This window comes from Diplotaxodon limnothrissa, linkage group LG5 (genome assembly GCF_057381915.1).
Source record: "Diplotaxodon limnothrissa isolate DT_005_m linkage group LG5, D_limnothrissa_male_GT1.1, whole genome shotgun sequence".
NCBI classification, from domain to species: domain Eukaryota; kingdom Metazoa; phylum Chordata; class Actinopteri; order Cichliformes; family Cichlidae; genus Diplotaxodon; species Diplotaxodon limnothrissa.
The window spans coordinates 6,724,322-6,742,821 of NC_140600.1; the positions used below are offsets into that span (position 1 = coordinate 6,724,322).

General features: G+C 39.4%; 1 protein-coding gene across 3 annotated transcripts in view; it reads right to left on the reverse strand.

Annotated features, from left to right (window-relative positions):
• Positions 1-18,500, reverse strand: part of epha8 (eph receptor A8) — a 140,908-nt gene that overhangs the window by 67,316 nt on the left and 55,092 nt on the right. For 2 of the 3 annotated variants that reach the window (XM_085353718.1, XM_085353716.1), the window contains exons 3-5: positions 4,128-4,181; positions 2,800-2,943; positions 1,837-1,986 (exon numbers count right to left, since the gene is read on the reverse strand). In XM_085353718.1, coding sequence (XP_085209844.1) covers positions 1,837-1,986; positions 2,800-2,943; positions 4,128-4,181 — 348 coding nt within the window. Of the gene's footprint in view, positions 1-1,836; positions 1,987-2,799; positions 2,944-4,127; positions 4,182-6,221; positions 6,408-18,500 lie in introns of those variants that run through there. The other variant, XM_085353715.1, reaches the window with a different exon arrangement.

Sequence of the window (18,500 nt, forward strand, 5' to 3'; positions counted from 1 at the left end):
ATTAAGTGATCAAGTGATCGTTTACTCCTCACCTTACACAAGTCTAGGATGGTTCATAGAGGGGATCGGGCGTTTGCGGTTGTGGCGCCGAAAATGTGGAATGATCTACCTCTCCACATTAGAAAGGTCCCAACTGTCACTCTTTTTAAATCCCATCTTAAAACATATTTTTTCACTTTGGCTTTAGATACTGCATGAGAGTTACTAATTATTTTTATCCTAATTTTCTTTGAATTTTCTTACCTGTTGTTGATGTTAATGTTATTATTTAATTATTACTTTGTACAGCACTTTGGTCAACTCTCTGTTGTTATTAAATGTGCTGTATAAAAAAAAAAAAAATATATATATATATATAAAATTACTTCTTTGGATTCATTTGTGAAAGTCACAGATTCTCTACAATATATATCATTAAGTATAATTATTATAATGTAATTCATTTATTTTTAATGATCTAGTAACAATATTATTGGCCACAATAATATTTGTAAAAATAAAAATTAATATCTACATGAAAAAAGAAACTGAATTTAAATACTCTAATTAAATATTTCTTTTAATCTTTTTCCTGCTGCAAGGTGATATGGTGAGATGACCTGAAACAAGGCTAAAATTCAGCTTTAAATTTCTAAATCTAAGATATAAAAAGACTACAGTTCCTGTTGTGGAACTTCATACACACTCCACTGTTCTGAATCCTAACCTCAGTCATGAAAATGACATGTTTACACCCAGATAGAAAAAAACATTTGGGCCTGTTATAAGCTTCATATAAAAATTATAGCTAAAGCTCTTTCTGATAGCTAATTTTGAGGCTAAGTCACACCACACTACTGGCTCTCTCAGCTGTGTTAATGTGGTTGTTATATGGCCTTCTAAGATAAGATAAGATAAGATAAGATAAGATAAGATAAGATAAGATAAGATAAGATAAGATAAGATAGGACTTTATTAATCCCTCGGGTGGGTTCCTCTGGGAAATTCGACTTCCAAAAAAAGCACAGCAACGACCGAAGTTACAGTTACAGAATTGTTATATATATATATATATATATATATATACACACACACACACACACACACACACACACATATAAATACAGAGACAAATATAAATAAAATATACAAAGGGGATAAATAGAATAAATAGGAATAAAAAATAAAAATACAAGTGAATTGCACATTTCAAGTATTGAATCTATTGCACTGTTGACTATTTACAAAAAGTATTGCACAAGGTATTGTACAGTGAGGTGAAGAGGCACTACAGCTTAGTTGTTCCCCCCTCCTTTGTCCTCCTGTTTCCCCTCCCTCTCCCCTCCAGAGAGGAGTTAAACAGTCTATGAGACTGTTCTATGAGACTCAGAAAAGGCTTCAGTATTGCTGAGTAACATTCTGTTTGTATTAGTACAATTAGAACACTGTATTGCATTTATACAATGGTTTCATGAAGCTTGCTAACCCAGCTTGCTAGCGTTAGCTGATAACTAAGTAAATGTCCTAATACTGATTGTTCTGCTTCCAACAGAGTTAGGTATCAATAATAGTGTAGTACCACTATCCTATATCAAATTTGAAGCTGTTGTCAATATCAAATCACATCTGAAAACACTGAGCCAAGTGCTGCTATTTGTTTTCTCTCACAGCTGTGCAGACGCGAGCTCAAAACAGTTTGAGTGACGTGACTGGAAGAGGCTCTGCTGTGGATGTGGATGCTTCCAACTTGTTTTGAACTTGTGTGGAGGTGTGCATGCTAACTTACAATCCAACGTGAGATTTTGCTTTGAAAGCCTGGACTGACATTCACCTGTAGTATTGCTGAGTTACTCGTACCTCTGTGTTGAGTTTGAGTCGTCTGACTCCCAGGTCCACCCCTGTGAAGCTCTCGTCAGCAGCGATGGTGTCAATCTTAATGAACTGGTTCTCCCGTATGGCTGAGCCCACCGCTCTGTCAGACTCGTAGTAGTACAGGTTGAAAGTTTCCTGCAGAACAAATATGGTGTCATAAGTACTGCACACTTGTTCATCATATTACAATATCAGAGGTATGTTGGAACCATATCTCCATGCTTTGCAAAAGCCAAAATACTGATGTAAGGTTCACATAGTCTGTCATTTTCCCTCCCAAAGGTGGCATTTGGAAACACTTTCTACAAATAATGTAGTCTTTTCAGTTCCTCTAAAATTTGTTATTTTCCCTCCCAATGCAAGATGCTATCACCACCACAGTAATTCAAAAATGTTGTTCTTATCTTGTTCTATTACCAGTCCAAAAGTCAAGTTAAGGACTCATGTACATAAACAAGTTTGTCAAGTCTTGCTAGCATTGGAGCACTTTTGTGTTGAGAACTTCTTGTTGATAAATAACTAAGATTTAATAAGTAAAATTTGACTATCAGTGTTTATTTTATTAGCATCATTTTGAGTAAACTTCACAATAGTCCCATTGTTACTTCTGGTTAGCTTCCTAGCTATGGCAAAGCTTTCATAAGTCTATATTTAGGTCATTCAATGAAGTAACAACACAGCCTCAGAGCTGCAGCTGGTTCTCATTTTCTCAGGTTTCGGATGGTCATAATTAGTGTTGTGATGAAAAATGCTTTAATTTTAGCACATAAGACAGACCACCAGATGGCAAATGTTTGATACCATTACTCTGAGTTGACATAATACTCAGAATAATGAGCATACTCAATACAGTGAACACAAGTTACTCTGTGTGCATTTTCTTTGCCAGCTTTAGTCAACAAATGTTGGACTTCACGCCCCCCCCCTCCCTTCCAGTCTGTCTGTTACCTTGCAGGTGCCCAGTACTCCAGGCATGCTGTTACAGTCTCTCAGGGTGAACTTGACCTCGATGTAGATCCTCCTGGCTCCTTCCCGAGGGATCCAGCCTGTCACCAGCCAATTGTTCTGGCTCGGGCTCATCACGTTACAGACCTAATTCAGAGGAAGATCTGTTGTCATTTCACAGCTTCTATTTGGAACATGTACATAAAAGTCATTTGCCTTAACATTAGTTTAGAATAAAATAAATAAATAAATAAGAATATTTCCACATAAGAATTTTAAATGGGGAATAAAAAATGATTATTTTTATTGCTAGCTCTGGCAGGCAATTTTCTAATTTAATTTGTTAATGTTAATTAATATTTAAGAGCAAATAATTAGTATTTAAGTAAGCAGATTGTTGAAATTTTTCATTTTAATAAGTAAACTCTAAAGTAAAGTGTTTATAAACTACACAAATGTCGCACATATATTTGCATTTCGTTATTCTTTTCTCAATTTGAATTAATTTCATTAGCTGGGACCACGTCCGTCCGGCCCCATTACACCATTCAGGTAAGACTTTCAGAAAAAAACTGTGATGTGAGTTGAACGATGGAGAAAAACAAACAAAAAAACAAAAAATAGTCCCTATATTATTTAAAATATTATTTAACAACATCTAGAAGTCCAGGACTGGTCACTTAACACCAGACCTTTTGATGTAAAACATCTCGGCATCTACAGTTACGGCTGCAACAGTTTGGCTCAAAGTGGCTGTTCCTGCAGTCATGATGGGATTGCTCAGATTTAGCCAGTATATAGAAGTCAACTCAGAAAAAAATAATTCTATCAATATCTTTGTCGAATAAATGATTGTATAAGCTGATTTCTCTTATTGTTTGAGTATAATAGCTTTATCTATGGGAACTGTTTTATAAACAATAAAGTGTCCAACTATGTCAGGACATGGAATATCAGCCCTACTGATATACTTTCCTAGGATTTCATTGGATGTTTTTGTGAGTTAAAGACGATGAATGAAGACAAATACATGTCAAAGTTCCATCTGTCAAAATCATTCAGGTGCAGACTGAAAACTTACAGATAAGTTAAAATTTTTCAACTTTGGTACATAATGAGGAATTGTAATTTTTGCAGTATTAGTAGTGCACCATCTATATAACCTAATAAAATAAAGAACTGATTTATGATTAATTAATTCACAGTTTGTGTTTTAAAATCAAACTTAATTTAGATGGAAAAATCCCAGTTTCCCCAGGATCAAGGTAAAGGTCTTATAACAGTTAATCCTAACACACTCAGCCCCACAGTACAATACGAACATTACACACCTGGTATGTGTGGATAGGACTGAAGTACTCGTCCATCTCATTAATGGCATCCCACTGTGGAAAGAGAGAGCACGACAGAGAAGCAAACATTCTCAGGTTAGTCAGACGTTCCTGCATTTCTCAGATTCATAGTTTCTATTTCCTATATGATCATGCATTCTTTTGTGATCATTAGTTTTGACATCAAATAAAACATGAGGCGAGTGCCGTCACAGAGGCGGCAGTCAAGCAGCAGATGCGTCATGTGCTGTATATGAATCTCAGAGAATGTGAAGAGCAAGGTCTCAGTTTCCAGATGATTGGTGGTGATTTCAAACCTCATTATCTTGTGCGTGTGTTGGAGTGACAAATGTTTGCCAGTCAGAAAAACCTGACCTTCACATTCTTTTTCTCTGAAAAGCATCTTTTTTCTCGTTTTTAATCTGTTAAACTTAAGATTTTAGATGCTGATTCATTCCACCTGATCGTGCTGGTGCACGATACACACATGCGATCACAAGATCTACATTTCAGCATTGTTGGAATTCACTTTATGGAATTCCGATGGGGAGCATTTCCTTTAATGTAATCCGCCTCATGTACATGCATGTGATCTGATTTACACTGTTTACTGAATACCGTTGGTGGGTAATTATAGCATTACAGGAGGAATAGTAAGTGCAATGCTTTGGTATTTCCAAAAGTGCTTATGTGTGTTACACTTCCTTGCATCTACATTCAGCCTTAGATAGAAAGTCAATCACAGGAAGCCCCTTTCACTCCTTTCCTGTATGGAGGAGGCAGATATACAGTACCTGTCAGCTGAACTCCTAAATTCGTCTATCTACAGATACCCAGAAAATGTTCAGTTTTTATGAAGTACAATAAACAAGAATATTAAGTTCAAAATCATGTATTTAAATGCACCATTGGGCACTGTTCTGCATCTTTCCAAGAAGAGGCCTCTGCCTTACTAAACATACCGCTCAGACTATTTTTGTATTCACAAGCACAACAAATGTAAACGAGGCATTTTAATTAGCATCCATTTGCATTTCATTTCACATGCAGATATGCCTGAAACTGTATAGCTGGTTGACACATAACTGTCAAATCCCACATTTTTAGTCAAATTAGTCAATGTGAGGGTCTAGAATCAGATTTCAGTGTAGGGTGAAAGTCCAATTCACCTGACTTTATGATAATGATGAGTGTACAGGTAAAATACACTTTACAATACTTCATAAGCAGCTAAAGAGAACAGAGACACCCAAAGCACATATATAAGGCATTGGTACACTTTTATTTACAAAGCTATGCTTGGATTGCTGCCTCCTTATATTTGTACTTTGCTCACAAGGACAAATAGTGGTTCTTACTCCTTGCGTTCAAATGATCAGCTGCTGCTGTCTGTTCCCCTTGCCCGCACAGAGCTGGGTAAGAAAGCCTTTGTCCACTCTGCGCCTTTTTCGTGGAATCTGTTACAGAAAGACTGGAAACTGACTGAACTGTTGTCTTTAAATGTTTTTAAAACTAAACTCAAAGGCCTACAGACTGCCTCAATAATGTGTAATTGTTTTGTGTAATTTTAACTTTGTTTGTTCGTATGTATTTGTTTTGAAATGTGCTGCCTCTTGGCCAGGACTCCCTTGAAAAAGAGGTTTTTGATCTCAACGGGACATTCCTGGTTAAATAAAGGCAGTGTTGGGAAGGTTACTTTTAAAATGTATTCCATTACAGAATACAGAATACATGCCCCAAAATGTATCCTGTAACGTATTCCGTTACGTTACTCAATGACAGTAACGTATTCTGAATACTTTGGATTACTTAATATATTATCATGCTTTTTACAACAACGTGAATGTACTATTGTTGTGTGATTTATTACTATTACTGAAGGTCCGCGACTCCGAACTGTAGTAAAGGGACCTCTGACTAATACGGCGGGGTCCCTGTCGGCTCGTAGCCGAAAAATAGCTTTACTTTGTTGTCTGGGTCAACTTTTATTGCGAGAGACAGAGAGAGGCGTTGAAAGGCTGCTCCAACGGAACTTGTTAATTTCGGAGGAAAACACGAACACGGTGTACAGTCGAGTCTTAATAGCTTACTTACAACTGGGCTCGTCAGGCACTCTTCTTGGCTGCAGTGGTTATTATTATATTTACATGCTTCCAGCTCCCGTTTTTGCTCGATGACAACTCGTAGTTTTCCACTTCCCTTTTTCTCGCTCCTCGCGCTCACAGACCCATAACGTGTATGGCAGTCCATTCTCCCTGCAGCACGGACTACACTGCCCATGATGCTACATTCTTTAGAGCTATGCTTGTATGGAGTTAAATCAGGGCCATAATGTTTGTGTAGTTAAAAGAAAAATTTGAAATCGAAAATATGTAAACTGAAAGCAAAAGTCACATTTTTAGAGTGAACTTTGAAAAAGAAAGAGTTGTATTTAAAATAAAATCAAACGTTTTGAATATTTGTATTAACTGAAAACCCAATGGTTCTTTTATCTATAATTTCTCTGAGTAAACTTTATTTAAAAATTTTCAGTAATCTTTTTTTCATTATTATTATTTTTAAAAAATCTATTCAGTCTCAGATTACATTTTTTCAGATTCAGATCTTTTAAATTAATGTACAAAAAAAAAATTCTTCGGGTTCGGATTTTTCTCTCAGCTTCAATTTTTTTTTTTTCACTTTCAGATCTCTATTTTTCAGTTACAGACTTTTGGCCCTGTTTTGGCCTGGTGGGCGTGGCTATACAGAGAGGGGCGGGGAATCATGAGTGACAGCAGACCGCTACAGGCTCAAGATGGTCCATTTTTCATGTTGCCTTCAGGAAACCTGGGAATGAACATAATTTATCAAACACCTCCTGCACTGTATTATTTGATAATGTTTAGAAAACATGTCATGCATAACTGCTAAAAGTCAGTTACTAAAGCTCTTTCAAGCAGTAATGTGTACAAATTACGCCGTAACTGATCAATTATGAGACGTTTTCCCAGCCACTACGTGAGAAGTGGTCATTTCCCATGCTCTCAAAGTAGCGCGCATTGTATCGGGTGGGGGCTGCTGTTAACTTGTCCCTCAGTGAACGATGGCGTCGTCTTCCAACAACACTGCTGGTGCGAACAATCAGGTGAGTGTTTAAGTTTGGAACAATTACACTGCAGTCTGTGAATACTACGAATTTAAGAAGTGGCTATTGTTACGGTTAATTTTTCGGCTATTCTGTTTTTTTATTTTATAACGTTTTTTGCTGAAATGCTAGCTCAACAGAACCAGATAATGGATGGATGAGAGTCTTGCAATAAATTGCCATAGCGCAGGTGATGAAGACTGCATCCCAAGCCCGATTAGTTATGGAGTCTTTTAAAATGTTTTCCATATTTTTGGGGAAGGATCAAATTGTTAATATTACTTTACCTTTCGAAGTAAGTTTCAGCCGAAAATGATAGCGAGGCGTTTCTGTTGAGCTAGCATTTCAGCAAAAAACATTATAAAATAAAAAAACAGAATAGCCGAAAAATTAACCGTAACAATAGCCACTTCTTAAATTCGTAGTATTCACAGACTGCAGTGTAATTGTTCCAAACTTAAACACTCACCTGATTGTTCGCACCAGCAGTGTTGTTGGAAGACGACGCCATCGTTCACTGAGGGACAAGTTAACAGCAGCCCCCACCCGATACAATGCGCGCTACTTTGAGAGCATGGGAAATGACCACTTCTCACGTAGTGGCTGGGAAAACGTCTCATAATTGATCAGTTACGGCGTAATTTGTACACATTACTGCTTGAAAGAGCTTTAGTAACTGACTTTTAGCAGTTATGCATGACATGTTTTCTGAACATTATCAAATAATACAGTGCAGGAGGTGTTTGATAAATTATGTTCATTCCCAGGTTTCCTGAAGGCAACATGAAAAATGGACCATCTTGAGCCTGTAGCGGTCTGCTGTCACTCATGATTCCCCGCCCCTCTCTGTGTAGCCACGCCCACCAGGCCAAAACAGGGCCAAAAGTCTGTAACTGAAAAATAGAGATCTGAAAGTGAAAAAAAAAATTGAAGCTGAGAGAAAAATCCGAACCTGAAGAATTTTTTTTGTACATTAATTTAAAAGATCTGAATCTGAAAAATGTAATCTGAGACTGAATAGATTTTTTTTTAAAATAATAATAATGAAAAAAAGAATAATGAAAATTTTTAAATAAAGTTTACTCAGAGAAATTATAGATAAAAGAACCATTGGGTTTTCAGTTAATACAAATATTCAAAACGTTTGATTTTATTTTAAATCCAACTCTTTCTTTTTCAAAGTTCACTCTAAAAATGTGACTTTTGCTTTCAGTTTACATATTTTCGATTCCAAATTTTTCTTTTAACTACACAAACATTATGGCCCTGATTTAACTCCATATGCTTGTAGCATTCTGCCTGTTAGCTTAGCACAACAACAACGAAATGGCGCTCTCTCACCCAGGAAACACACAGTCGCAGAGAGAGAGAGAGCGTCGCCCTGTAACCATGGCAACCATAACGCTGCCGCCTGGAACAACAGAACGTAGCTGTCAAACAAACCCAAACAGTCCTGACCCGCGACAATATGAAACAGGGAAGTACCGCAGTGCAATCCATTTATTTCAACAAAGTAACTGTATTCTAAATACCACCTTTTTAAACGGTAACTGTAACGGAATACAGTTACTCATATTTTGTATTTTAAATATGTAACGGCGGTACATGTATTCCGTTACTCCCCAACACTGAATAAAGGTTAAATAAAAATTAAATAAAAAATATAGTCACCTCTGGACATCCATCCTGTAGCTAGCGACAAGTTCATAGTTAGGGTTAGATTTACATTTACCCCCAATATGGAGTTTTTAAATTTTGGCTTACCAAAAGGGAACTCTTATAAAAAGTAGGACTGTAAGACCAATTTAACATTTAGTTACATTTTAAAATTTTACAGGTGGCTGTAGCTCAGGAGGTAGCGCAGGTCATCTACTGATTGGAAGGTTGCTGGATCGATCCCTAGCTCCTCCAGTCTGCATGCCAAGTATCCTTAGGCAAGGTACTAACCCCAAATAAGAGTCTAAATGTGTATGAATGAATTAGGAAGCACTAAGAAGCTTAAAAGACAGTGCTTGTGTGATTGGATATATGTGGCATGTTGTATAGTGTACTCCAGGCGAGTAGAAGAGAGCTATACATGGATCAGCCTGTTCACCATTTAGTCTCTGTATTTTACCATGTATCTAAAATGATAAGATAAGATAAGATAAGATAAGATAACCTTTATTAGTCCCACACGTGGGAAATTTGTTTTGTCACAGCAGGAAGTGGACAGTGCAAAAGTTATGATGCAAAAATTAGAATACAATAAGAATAAATACAGTACACAGCTGTACAGAATAGAATAAAATAATATACTATATACAGTAGAATAAAATAGAATAAAAATATACAATAAGATAAAAATAGAATACGAATGCTATATACAACTGAGTAAAAATACAACGATGCCAGAAAAGATTATTGCACTTAGTGTTATTGCACATGTGTGGATGTGTGTGTTTGTTCAGTTAAAGTCTTTGTTGTGGAGTCTGACAGCAGTGGGGAGGAAAGACCTGCGAAATCTCTCCGTCCCACACCGTGGGTGCCGCAGTCTCCCACTGAAGGAGCTGCTCAGTGCTGTCACAGTCTGCTGCATGGGGTGGGAGACGTTGTCCAACAGGGATGACAGCTTAGCCGCCATTCTCCTGTCACTCACCACCTCCACTGGGTCCAGAGGGCATCCTAGAACAGAACTGGCCCTTCGGATCACCCTGTTCAGTCTCTTCCTGTCCCCAGCAGAGATGCTGCCGCCCCAGCAGACCACACCATAAAAGATAGCAGAAGCCACCACAGAGTCATAGAAGGTCTTCAGGAGTGGGCCCTCCACCCCAAACGACCTGAGTCTCCGCAGCAGGTACAGCCTGCTCTGCCCTTTCCTGTAGAGGGCGTCTGAGTTATGAGTCCAGTCCAGTCTGTTGTTCAGATGAACACCAAGGTACCTGTAGCTGTCCACAGCTACCACCAGTTCCTTGGTTTTACTGGCATTGATCTGGAGGTAGTTCAGCTGGCACCAGTCCACAAAGTCTTGAGTCAGTCCTCTGTACTCCTTGTCGTCCCCATCAGTGATGAGGCCGACTATTGCAGAGTCATCAGAGAACTTCTGCAGGAAGCACTGGGTGGAATTGTGGGAGAAGTCTGCAGTGTAGATGGTGAAGAGGAACGGAGCCAGAACCGTTCCCTGTGGGGCCCCCGTACTGCAGACGACCCTGTCCGACACACAGCCCTGAGTCCTCACATACTGTGGTCGGTCGGTGAGGTAGTCCAAAATCCAGGTAGTGAGGTGATGGTCCACTCCAGAGTTCTCCAGCTTGTCCTTCAGAACCGAGGGAAGAATGGTGTTGAAGGCACTGGAGAAATCAAAGAACATGATTCTCACAGTGCTTCCAGCGGTCTCCAGGTGAGCGAGGGAACGATGTAGGAGGTGAATGACGGCATCATCCGCTCCAATGCCAGGCTGGTAGGCAAACTGAAGTGGGTCCAGTGATGAGCTTGTTAGGCGCCGAAGCTGAGCCAGGACCAACCGCTCCAGGGTCTTCATCAGGTGGGATGTCAGAGCCACCGGCCTGTAGCTGTTGAGGTCCTTGGGGCGTGAAGTCTTTGGCACTGGTACAACACAGGAGGTTTTCCAGAGCTGTGGGACTCTTCCCAACCTCAGGCTCAGGTTGAAGAGGTGCTCCATCACCCCACACAGTTGGTCCGCGCAGGACCTGACGACCCTCGAGCTGATGCCATCTGGGCCCGCTGCCTTCTTGCCATTAATCCTCCTCAGTTCCCTCCTAACCTGGGTGGTTGAGAGAGACAGGCTGGAGCCTTGTGTTGAGTGTGTATTGGATGCTGTTGTTGGGGGTGGGGAGGAGTGAGCAGGGTGCAACCCAACTCTCACTCTGTTGGATCTTAAAAGCTGAATATCCAGGTGCAAACCTGTGTTTCCATGGAGGGAACATAGGCTTGCACTTTCACACCTGTTGAGCATCAACTCATTGTGCTGTGTATTTAAGGGCCAACTGTGGCAGTCGTTCTCTGCCAGTTCATTATGTCCACTCAGTATTTTTATCTGTCTTCTATTTCCTTGCCTGAAGTCTGATCCATATTCATTGGAAAATCAGCCTCAAGGAGTCGAGAGTTCACAGCCAATCACAAGCTTTTGTCGGTCTCACAGATACTCTCTGTGGATTCCTGCCATTCACCTGCCCACTGACTCACCATCGACACTCTGCTGCTCACCTTGGATCTTCCCAGAACCCTGTTCCAAGGACTGTTCTCCTGCACTAACAAGTAAGACCGCAACTTGTCCACTCACTTTATTTTGGCAATTCTCTGACTGAGACCAACTTTATCTAATACTCTCGTTCTCCTTTTCTACAGATACTGCCCCAGTACTCCCTACTGCCTGTCACTGAACTCTCTTCATTTGTAAGTAAACATTATAAAACTCTCAGTTGTAGTCACAGTCTGCTCTTTGGGTACAAAAAAAGTTCAAATCATGATAGAAAAACGACTCCGGTGATGGCAGTTTCAGTCTTTCTGTGACACAATGACTGATCCGGACATGACTATCTCACAAATCTAAAATAGCCTCCGACTGACGTTTATGGTTCCAAGATGGTGAATACGATTGGGTTCCACTGATGGCCCAGTTTGTGACATGTCAAAGATTATTGCATTATATGTGAACTGTATTAATTGCATGAAATAAATGTTATCATATCATGGAAAAGTCATTTAAGATAAACACATGTGAAGTTCAATTTACATGTAAGCACCTACTACAATCTAGTCTAGACTGAGTAAACTGCTGTATAGAAGGACTTTATATATTCTTCCTACTTATAGTTTTCTCTGTATGTGCAAATCCACTTGCTCAGAAACATCATACACGAAGATGAGAGAGGGTACATATCATCCTTCTCGGCTCCTCTAATAGAAATAAAAGCATCCCCAGACTTTCATTGAGGAAGTGGGGATATTCTGTCAACTGGTTTATTCATGGTAACATGGAGACTCAATTGTGAGATGTCAAAACTTCATGCAAATAACCAGAACTGTAGGGGAATGTGATTTTGAGAGTAGCTTTCTTCCTTTTTCATGCTTTTGTTGAAAAAATATTTTTGCATGTTACATAAAGCAAATAGAGGTCCTTATAAAGGGTGAATTGTTCACAAGGGTGATTTGTATGGAATGAAATGGGTAATTTTATAAATAAGAAATCAATTTAATTGTAACTTTTATGTGAGATCTGCCATTTACCACTATTCAAACTGATGATTAACTATGTAAACTCCCCATGGCATAGATATCCATAATAACTACCATTGAAAAACACAAACAATATCAAAGACAGAAAACGATCTTCTAAACTAAAGGAACAATTGGTGCCATAAAGCAGTATGTCAGCAGTAGACACTACTGCTGACATACTGCTTTATGGAACATTACTTAACGAATGAACACCACATTTGCAAAAGATATTTTGCAGCTTTTCTCGCCCCAAGACAGCTGGGATTGGCTCCAGCCCCCCCACGACCCTGAAAAGGATAAGCGGCAGAGAATGGATGGATAGATGTTGCAGCTTTGATGAAGATGTTGTACAGCTCTTTCTAACATCTATCTACCCTTGCTATGATGGCAGAATGGAGAAAACTCCCCTCCATGGCCGACTGCAGTGACGATACCCTCTGAAGAGACAAGTGGACCCACTTTATCCCACCAAATGCACAATTACACATTATTACAGAGCCACTGTCATTATAACAGAACCAGGTCACTAGCGTTCAGTGATGGTGTGACTGCTAATGGTATGATACATTTTGAAGTGTACAGGGCTGTGCTCTCTGCTCTTATTCAGATGAATACTGAAAAATGCAACCCTGAATGGACAGCACGTCACAGTACAAATAGATAATAATCGAAAGCGTACTGCAAAAGCAACCCAAGAGTTTCTCAAGGCAATGAGAAAGGAGATTCTTCAATGGCCAAGTCGGTCACCTGAACTGAACCCAATGAGGCATGCTTTTTAGTTTACTGAAGAGAAAACAGAAGGGAGAGAGACCCACAAACAAGCTGCAGCCAAAGGTGGCTGCAGTTAAGGCCTGGCAAAGCATCTCAAGGGAGGATACACAGCGTTTGGTGTCCATGGTTCAACACTTCAAGCAGTCATTACTCAAAACAATTCTTTAAGTTGTGATGTCAGTTTTTCCACTTACTTTTGTGTCTCTGAAAATGTGACACTATGTATTTCCAAAACAGTTATTGACATACTATACAGTTTAAAATCCACTCAATCTGTACAGAAGCAATAAAAAACAAAACAACAACAAAATGTGATTGTCCATTTGCTTACGGCCCTGACTATATGTTGACCAACTGGCACCCATATTTCCTACACTACTTCCTGGGTAAAAATCATACCAGTTCACACTGTAATTGCACACGACACTTTGAGACAAATTTTGAGTGTAGCTGTCAAACTCAGCAGCTATTGCAAGCTTCTTTGTTTTGCTAACAAATATATACTTTTTAATCTTTGTGCCACGTCAGCATCAACAGGAAGTATTTACTTGTCATTTGTTATCCTGACCCTAACCTGTGAAACCTTTTGCATACAATGTGACTATCAAAGAATTTTAACTAAACTATGTGAGAAATATTTGTATAATTCCAGGAGAGAAAGATTTTTAAATCTTTATTTTGTTGCGAACTTTGAAAGTGTTTTATTACATGGTGACCACTGACATTAATGTTCACTCAGGTAACACTTCTAAATAACTACTCAAACAATGACTTCCTCCTTCACCAAGAGAATAGAAACTCTTCCCATGAGCTGTTACATCAGAGGTAAAGTTGATACGTTTGAATCGTCACCACGATGTCACAGAAACTCAGGACTGATCATTCCTGAGTATCACAAGCTTGAGTGAAGCCAATTTGTATGCGTGTTTGAATTAAGTAATGCATGTGTGTTTAACCCCCGGGTTATCCATGATCCTCCTGGGCTGAGAATCCTTGCGCAAGTGGCGAAGTAATTGAAAGGGAAATCGTTGACCCCAGGAAGCTTGGGGCCGACCCCCAGCTGAACTCAACCTCGGATAAGACGTCTGGGTTTTCCGTAGAAGCCCTTCAACTTCTTTCCTCATCCTGAACTCAATCTGTGCCCTCCCTCCTTTCCCCAGATTCCTCAACACATGCCGCCCCCCCCCCACCACCACTAGATAATTAAGATGTAGAAAGCCTCAACCAACCTCACCCTTCCCTGCCATCCTCATCCTCTCATCTTTATCAGTTAAATTGAAACTGTCCTTGAACTTGTAAAGACCCCAGCTAATTAGCGGGGTGTATACCTCTCTACCTCCCTCATTATTCCTGTCTTGCCATCACTGTGCTCTCAACCTTTTTTTTGGTTCCACTTTTCTTGGGAAATCTCAGAGTTTAGCTCCTGGTAATTTTCTTCTAGCGTGAAAAATCACAGCAGCTGACGGCAGACTGTCAGGAGGTTGGGAGCGGTTCGGCAAGCAGGGAGGGAACAAGATTGAACCAGATTGCTTGTACTTTAGTTTGGAGAATAATGGAAATCTTTGCAGCTATTCCTCAGCAAACAGACAGGGAAAAGAAGAAGTGAAAGATTCAGCAGGGCATGTTTATCTTTCTGAGAGCACGATAAGGGAGTTTTCTATCAACAACAGAAATGCAGTGCTTCACAAAGCGGCCAGCTGACAGTGTGGTGTAGGTGCGCGTGGCATTGTGTGTGTCAGACAGAGTGAGAACGAGTGTGAAGTACAACAGAGACACAAAATGCAGCAGAGAACAAAATTAATTGGCTGTAAATCACACATCTGTTTCCTGCCTTTCAGATCATCAGATCTCTCATCAGGAGGAAGCAAATGTGACAGACGGAGAGTAAAAAGCCACTCGTATTTTCTGAGGTTTTAGGTCAAAGTACTTCTGGACTGCAGCATGTATCAAAATGACAAATGTGGCAAAATTCCTCTCCAATATAGTTTGCTTAATTTTAGAAATCCAGACAATGTACGCCGGAAATATTTAAAGTGCCATGCCACGGTTTGACTGGATTTTCTTAAAGCACATTTTTTAAACCACATCAAAATAAACATGACCATCCTCCACATCGATAACTGGGGTTAAAAGGCAAAACTGCTCAGGTTTGTTCAAGTGATAAAGATTTTAAAAAACTATTTCTCTCATCTGCGGAAAGACAAATTTCCATTTTCTGAACCAAATTTTCAGTGTCCTGAACCCATTTATTAAATAAGTCACTTTTTAGATAAGCCTTGAACAAGTTTCACCTGTTAAGACACTGAAATATTTAATGTTTTTATAGAACTTTAAAGACATTCTCACTCATTCAAAACATTTTTTTCCTTGAGTTTTATTCACTTGAGTTCATAGTGGTAATCACACTTAGTGCCAATGATTCAATGAAAGCCAGGTCAGCACTGGCTGAAGGGGTGGAGATTAATAATTGCAATTGTAAGAGGCTGAAGAAAGAAAGAAAAAACCCAGTGACAGTTCTTTGAGATGAAACTGAGCTACTGCAGTAGAACATGTTTTTATTCATGGTTTGACAGCCCGTTACTTTAAGGTCTGTGAACTTTATCTAATGGGTTAAAGCTTTGCCAAAAGAGTAGCCGATTCAATAAATTAGCTCAGTGGTGGTGACGATTTGATCCAGAGAATATAAGTTGGCACTGCAACAAATCAGAAAAAGTGTAAGTTAACTGAGGAATGAATCTGCAAATCCATAGAGGTGCAGGGAGGACATGTGTGGGAGGAGGAAAATGGTCTAAAGTTTTTCATGAGTAGAGATTTGGACATTAATCTCATTTTTATGGCGAAAAAAGAACTAAATACAAACAGCGTCCAGGACAGAAAGAACTGTGTTGTCTGCGTGTTGGACTGTAGCCTCAGGTTTATACTGTTAACTGGTAACTATGAGACAATGTGTTTGATATCATTTAATGGAATAACAATAAAGAAATGTAACCGCCAGTGCAAGTAATTACTTTTTCTGGTGAGTAATGTGTTGTATTATTTAGAGAAAAGTAATGAGTAATGTGTAATCCATTACTCTTCTTGAGTAACTATACCAACACTGATAAACAGTTTGATACAACAGTAAACAGAAGCGATAAGGCAGAGTGCTTGATAAACCACCGACTGTCTGTACCTCAGTCCACCGATCTCCAAAACATGCCCTGAAAGGACAGATAACATGACTGATATATCACTTCTTCATTAGGAAAAATAACAAGCAAAGACAAAGTGATAAAAAAAATCCAGGCTGGTGATAACCTCTCCTTATTTATTGCTAATTGTGTTTCCAATCAGGATGTCATGGGGTCACGCAGTCAAACAGCTCAGCCTCTGCTAACTCTGCGGCAATTATTTCTTCCCTGATCCACATTCTTTGATTTATCCAATTCTTTACACTCCCTTTCTCTCTTTAATCTCAATTTCTTTTGTTTGTCTCCGTCCATTTACTGTTTCCAAAGAAGCTGCCATCTGAGTGGCCGGGAGATCAGAGAAGCTGTTGTTAAGCAGAATAAAAGCGTTTGTTAAAGCAGTCGTTTCTAAGCTGCCGTCTACACCTTGCGGGTTTATTCTCACAGAAGTTGGACGTCCTGTACCATGAAATCTATATCAGTCTATTCATAATGTGTGATATGAAAGAGAATGGATGCTGAAAAAGATAACAGAGAGAATCAAAGGCTGACTCACAGATATGTAGAGAGGAAAGGAGTTGAAAGGAGGGGTTAATGTGTGCTCATGACTGTAGCATAAACACACATGCTGTCGCAGGGAGTCTGCTGTGCTGATGAATAATACGTCCTGCTCAGTTTCCACATCTCATACAAGTTTCCAACCAAGTATGCTCCAGGCTTCAGACCACACAAGCAAACAAAGTGTTGTTGAACTGATCGACGTCTTAATGAAAAATAAAAAGAAGACTGAGGCAAAAATGACACAAGTTCTGTTTCTCACTGTAACCTATCAGTATGTCCCCTCTTTTTGTCCTTATTTGTATTTTCCTCCAAGCACCCATGCTTATTTACATAGACCTCCATCCATGTGGTTACAATGAAATAACCTCAGATGCCCTGTTCACCCTTATATTCCATTTGTAGTTTTGACTAATCCTGTAAAATCTGCAAAAACATAATCAAAATAAACAGTAATAGCAAAGCATGAACACCTTGATTGACACTAATGTGGCAGCTGTTACAATGAATTGAATTAATTTTTAATGTAGGTGGGTGGCTGAACTGGATTTTTCCCCATTATATGAAACAGACAATTTAGCTAAAAAGCAGAAAATCTAACGGAACTTTATTAACTAGGAAATTGCTGCAGTTCCCCTTAGTTTGCATGAATGTCTGCAAACTCTCCCGATTCACTCACCAAGCTGTAGTGCAATGTGAACCATGAACACAGAGCATCTGCCTTCAGAGTAAAAGTTGTGGCTTCATCTTTTACACTGGTCTCCATTTCAAATTTGTGTCACACTTTTTGCGGTTGGAAGGGAGAGGAATGAAGGTCTGCAGCAGCAAGACAGAACGTGTGTGAATGAGAGAGAGAGACAGGTATAACAGTGAGGAGCAAGGAGCAGAGCTAATAAAGGCTGATGAGTTCAAATGTGCACAAGAGAAGTGAAGAAGAGAGTGCAGAGAGGTGGAGAGGGAGGAGTTTCAGGGGGGATTTGTGACAGCATGGACAAGTTAAGAAATGAGTACATCAGAGGAACAGCACAGGTTTGGAGACAAAGTTAGAGAAGCAAAGGCAAGATGGTTTGGACATGTGCAGAGACGAGATTGTGGATATTATTGGACAAAGGATGTTGAATGTTGCAGGAAAAGAGAAAGACAAAGGACGTTTTTCTGAAAAATGTCATGACAGACGACATGCAAGCACCCTCCTCTGGTGTGACAGATGAGGGTGTGTAAAGGCAGATGACCTGCTAAGTTCAATACGACTTGGAGAGTAGTTGGAAAGTGTTTACAGGCAAGTTGGTGTTTTACATCCAACCTTTTGGCAGTCGCTGTAATCAGCTTTTTTTGGCAGCACCATACAGTTGTGGTCAGAAGGTTACATACAATTTGGGGCTTTAATCATTTCTTGAAACTGTTCTTTTTCCCCGGGGGACTGATTGTACAGCATACATCTTAAATCACTTTAGAAAACAAGAATCAGGGGCACACGTTTTCATTTACTTTGGATTTTCTCTAATCCACACAGGGTCAAAAGTATAGATTCAT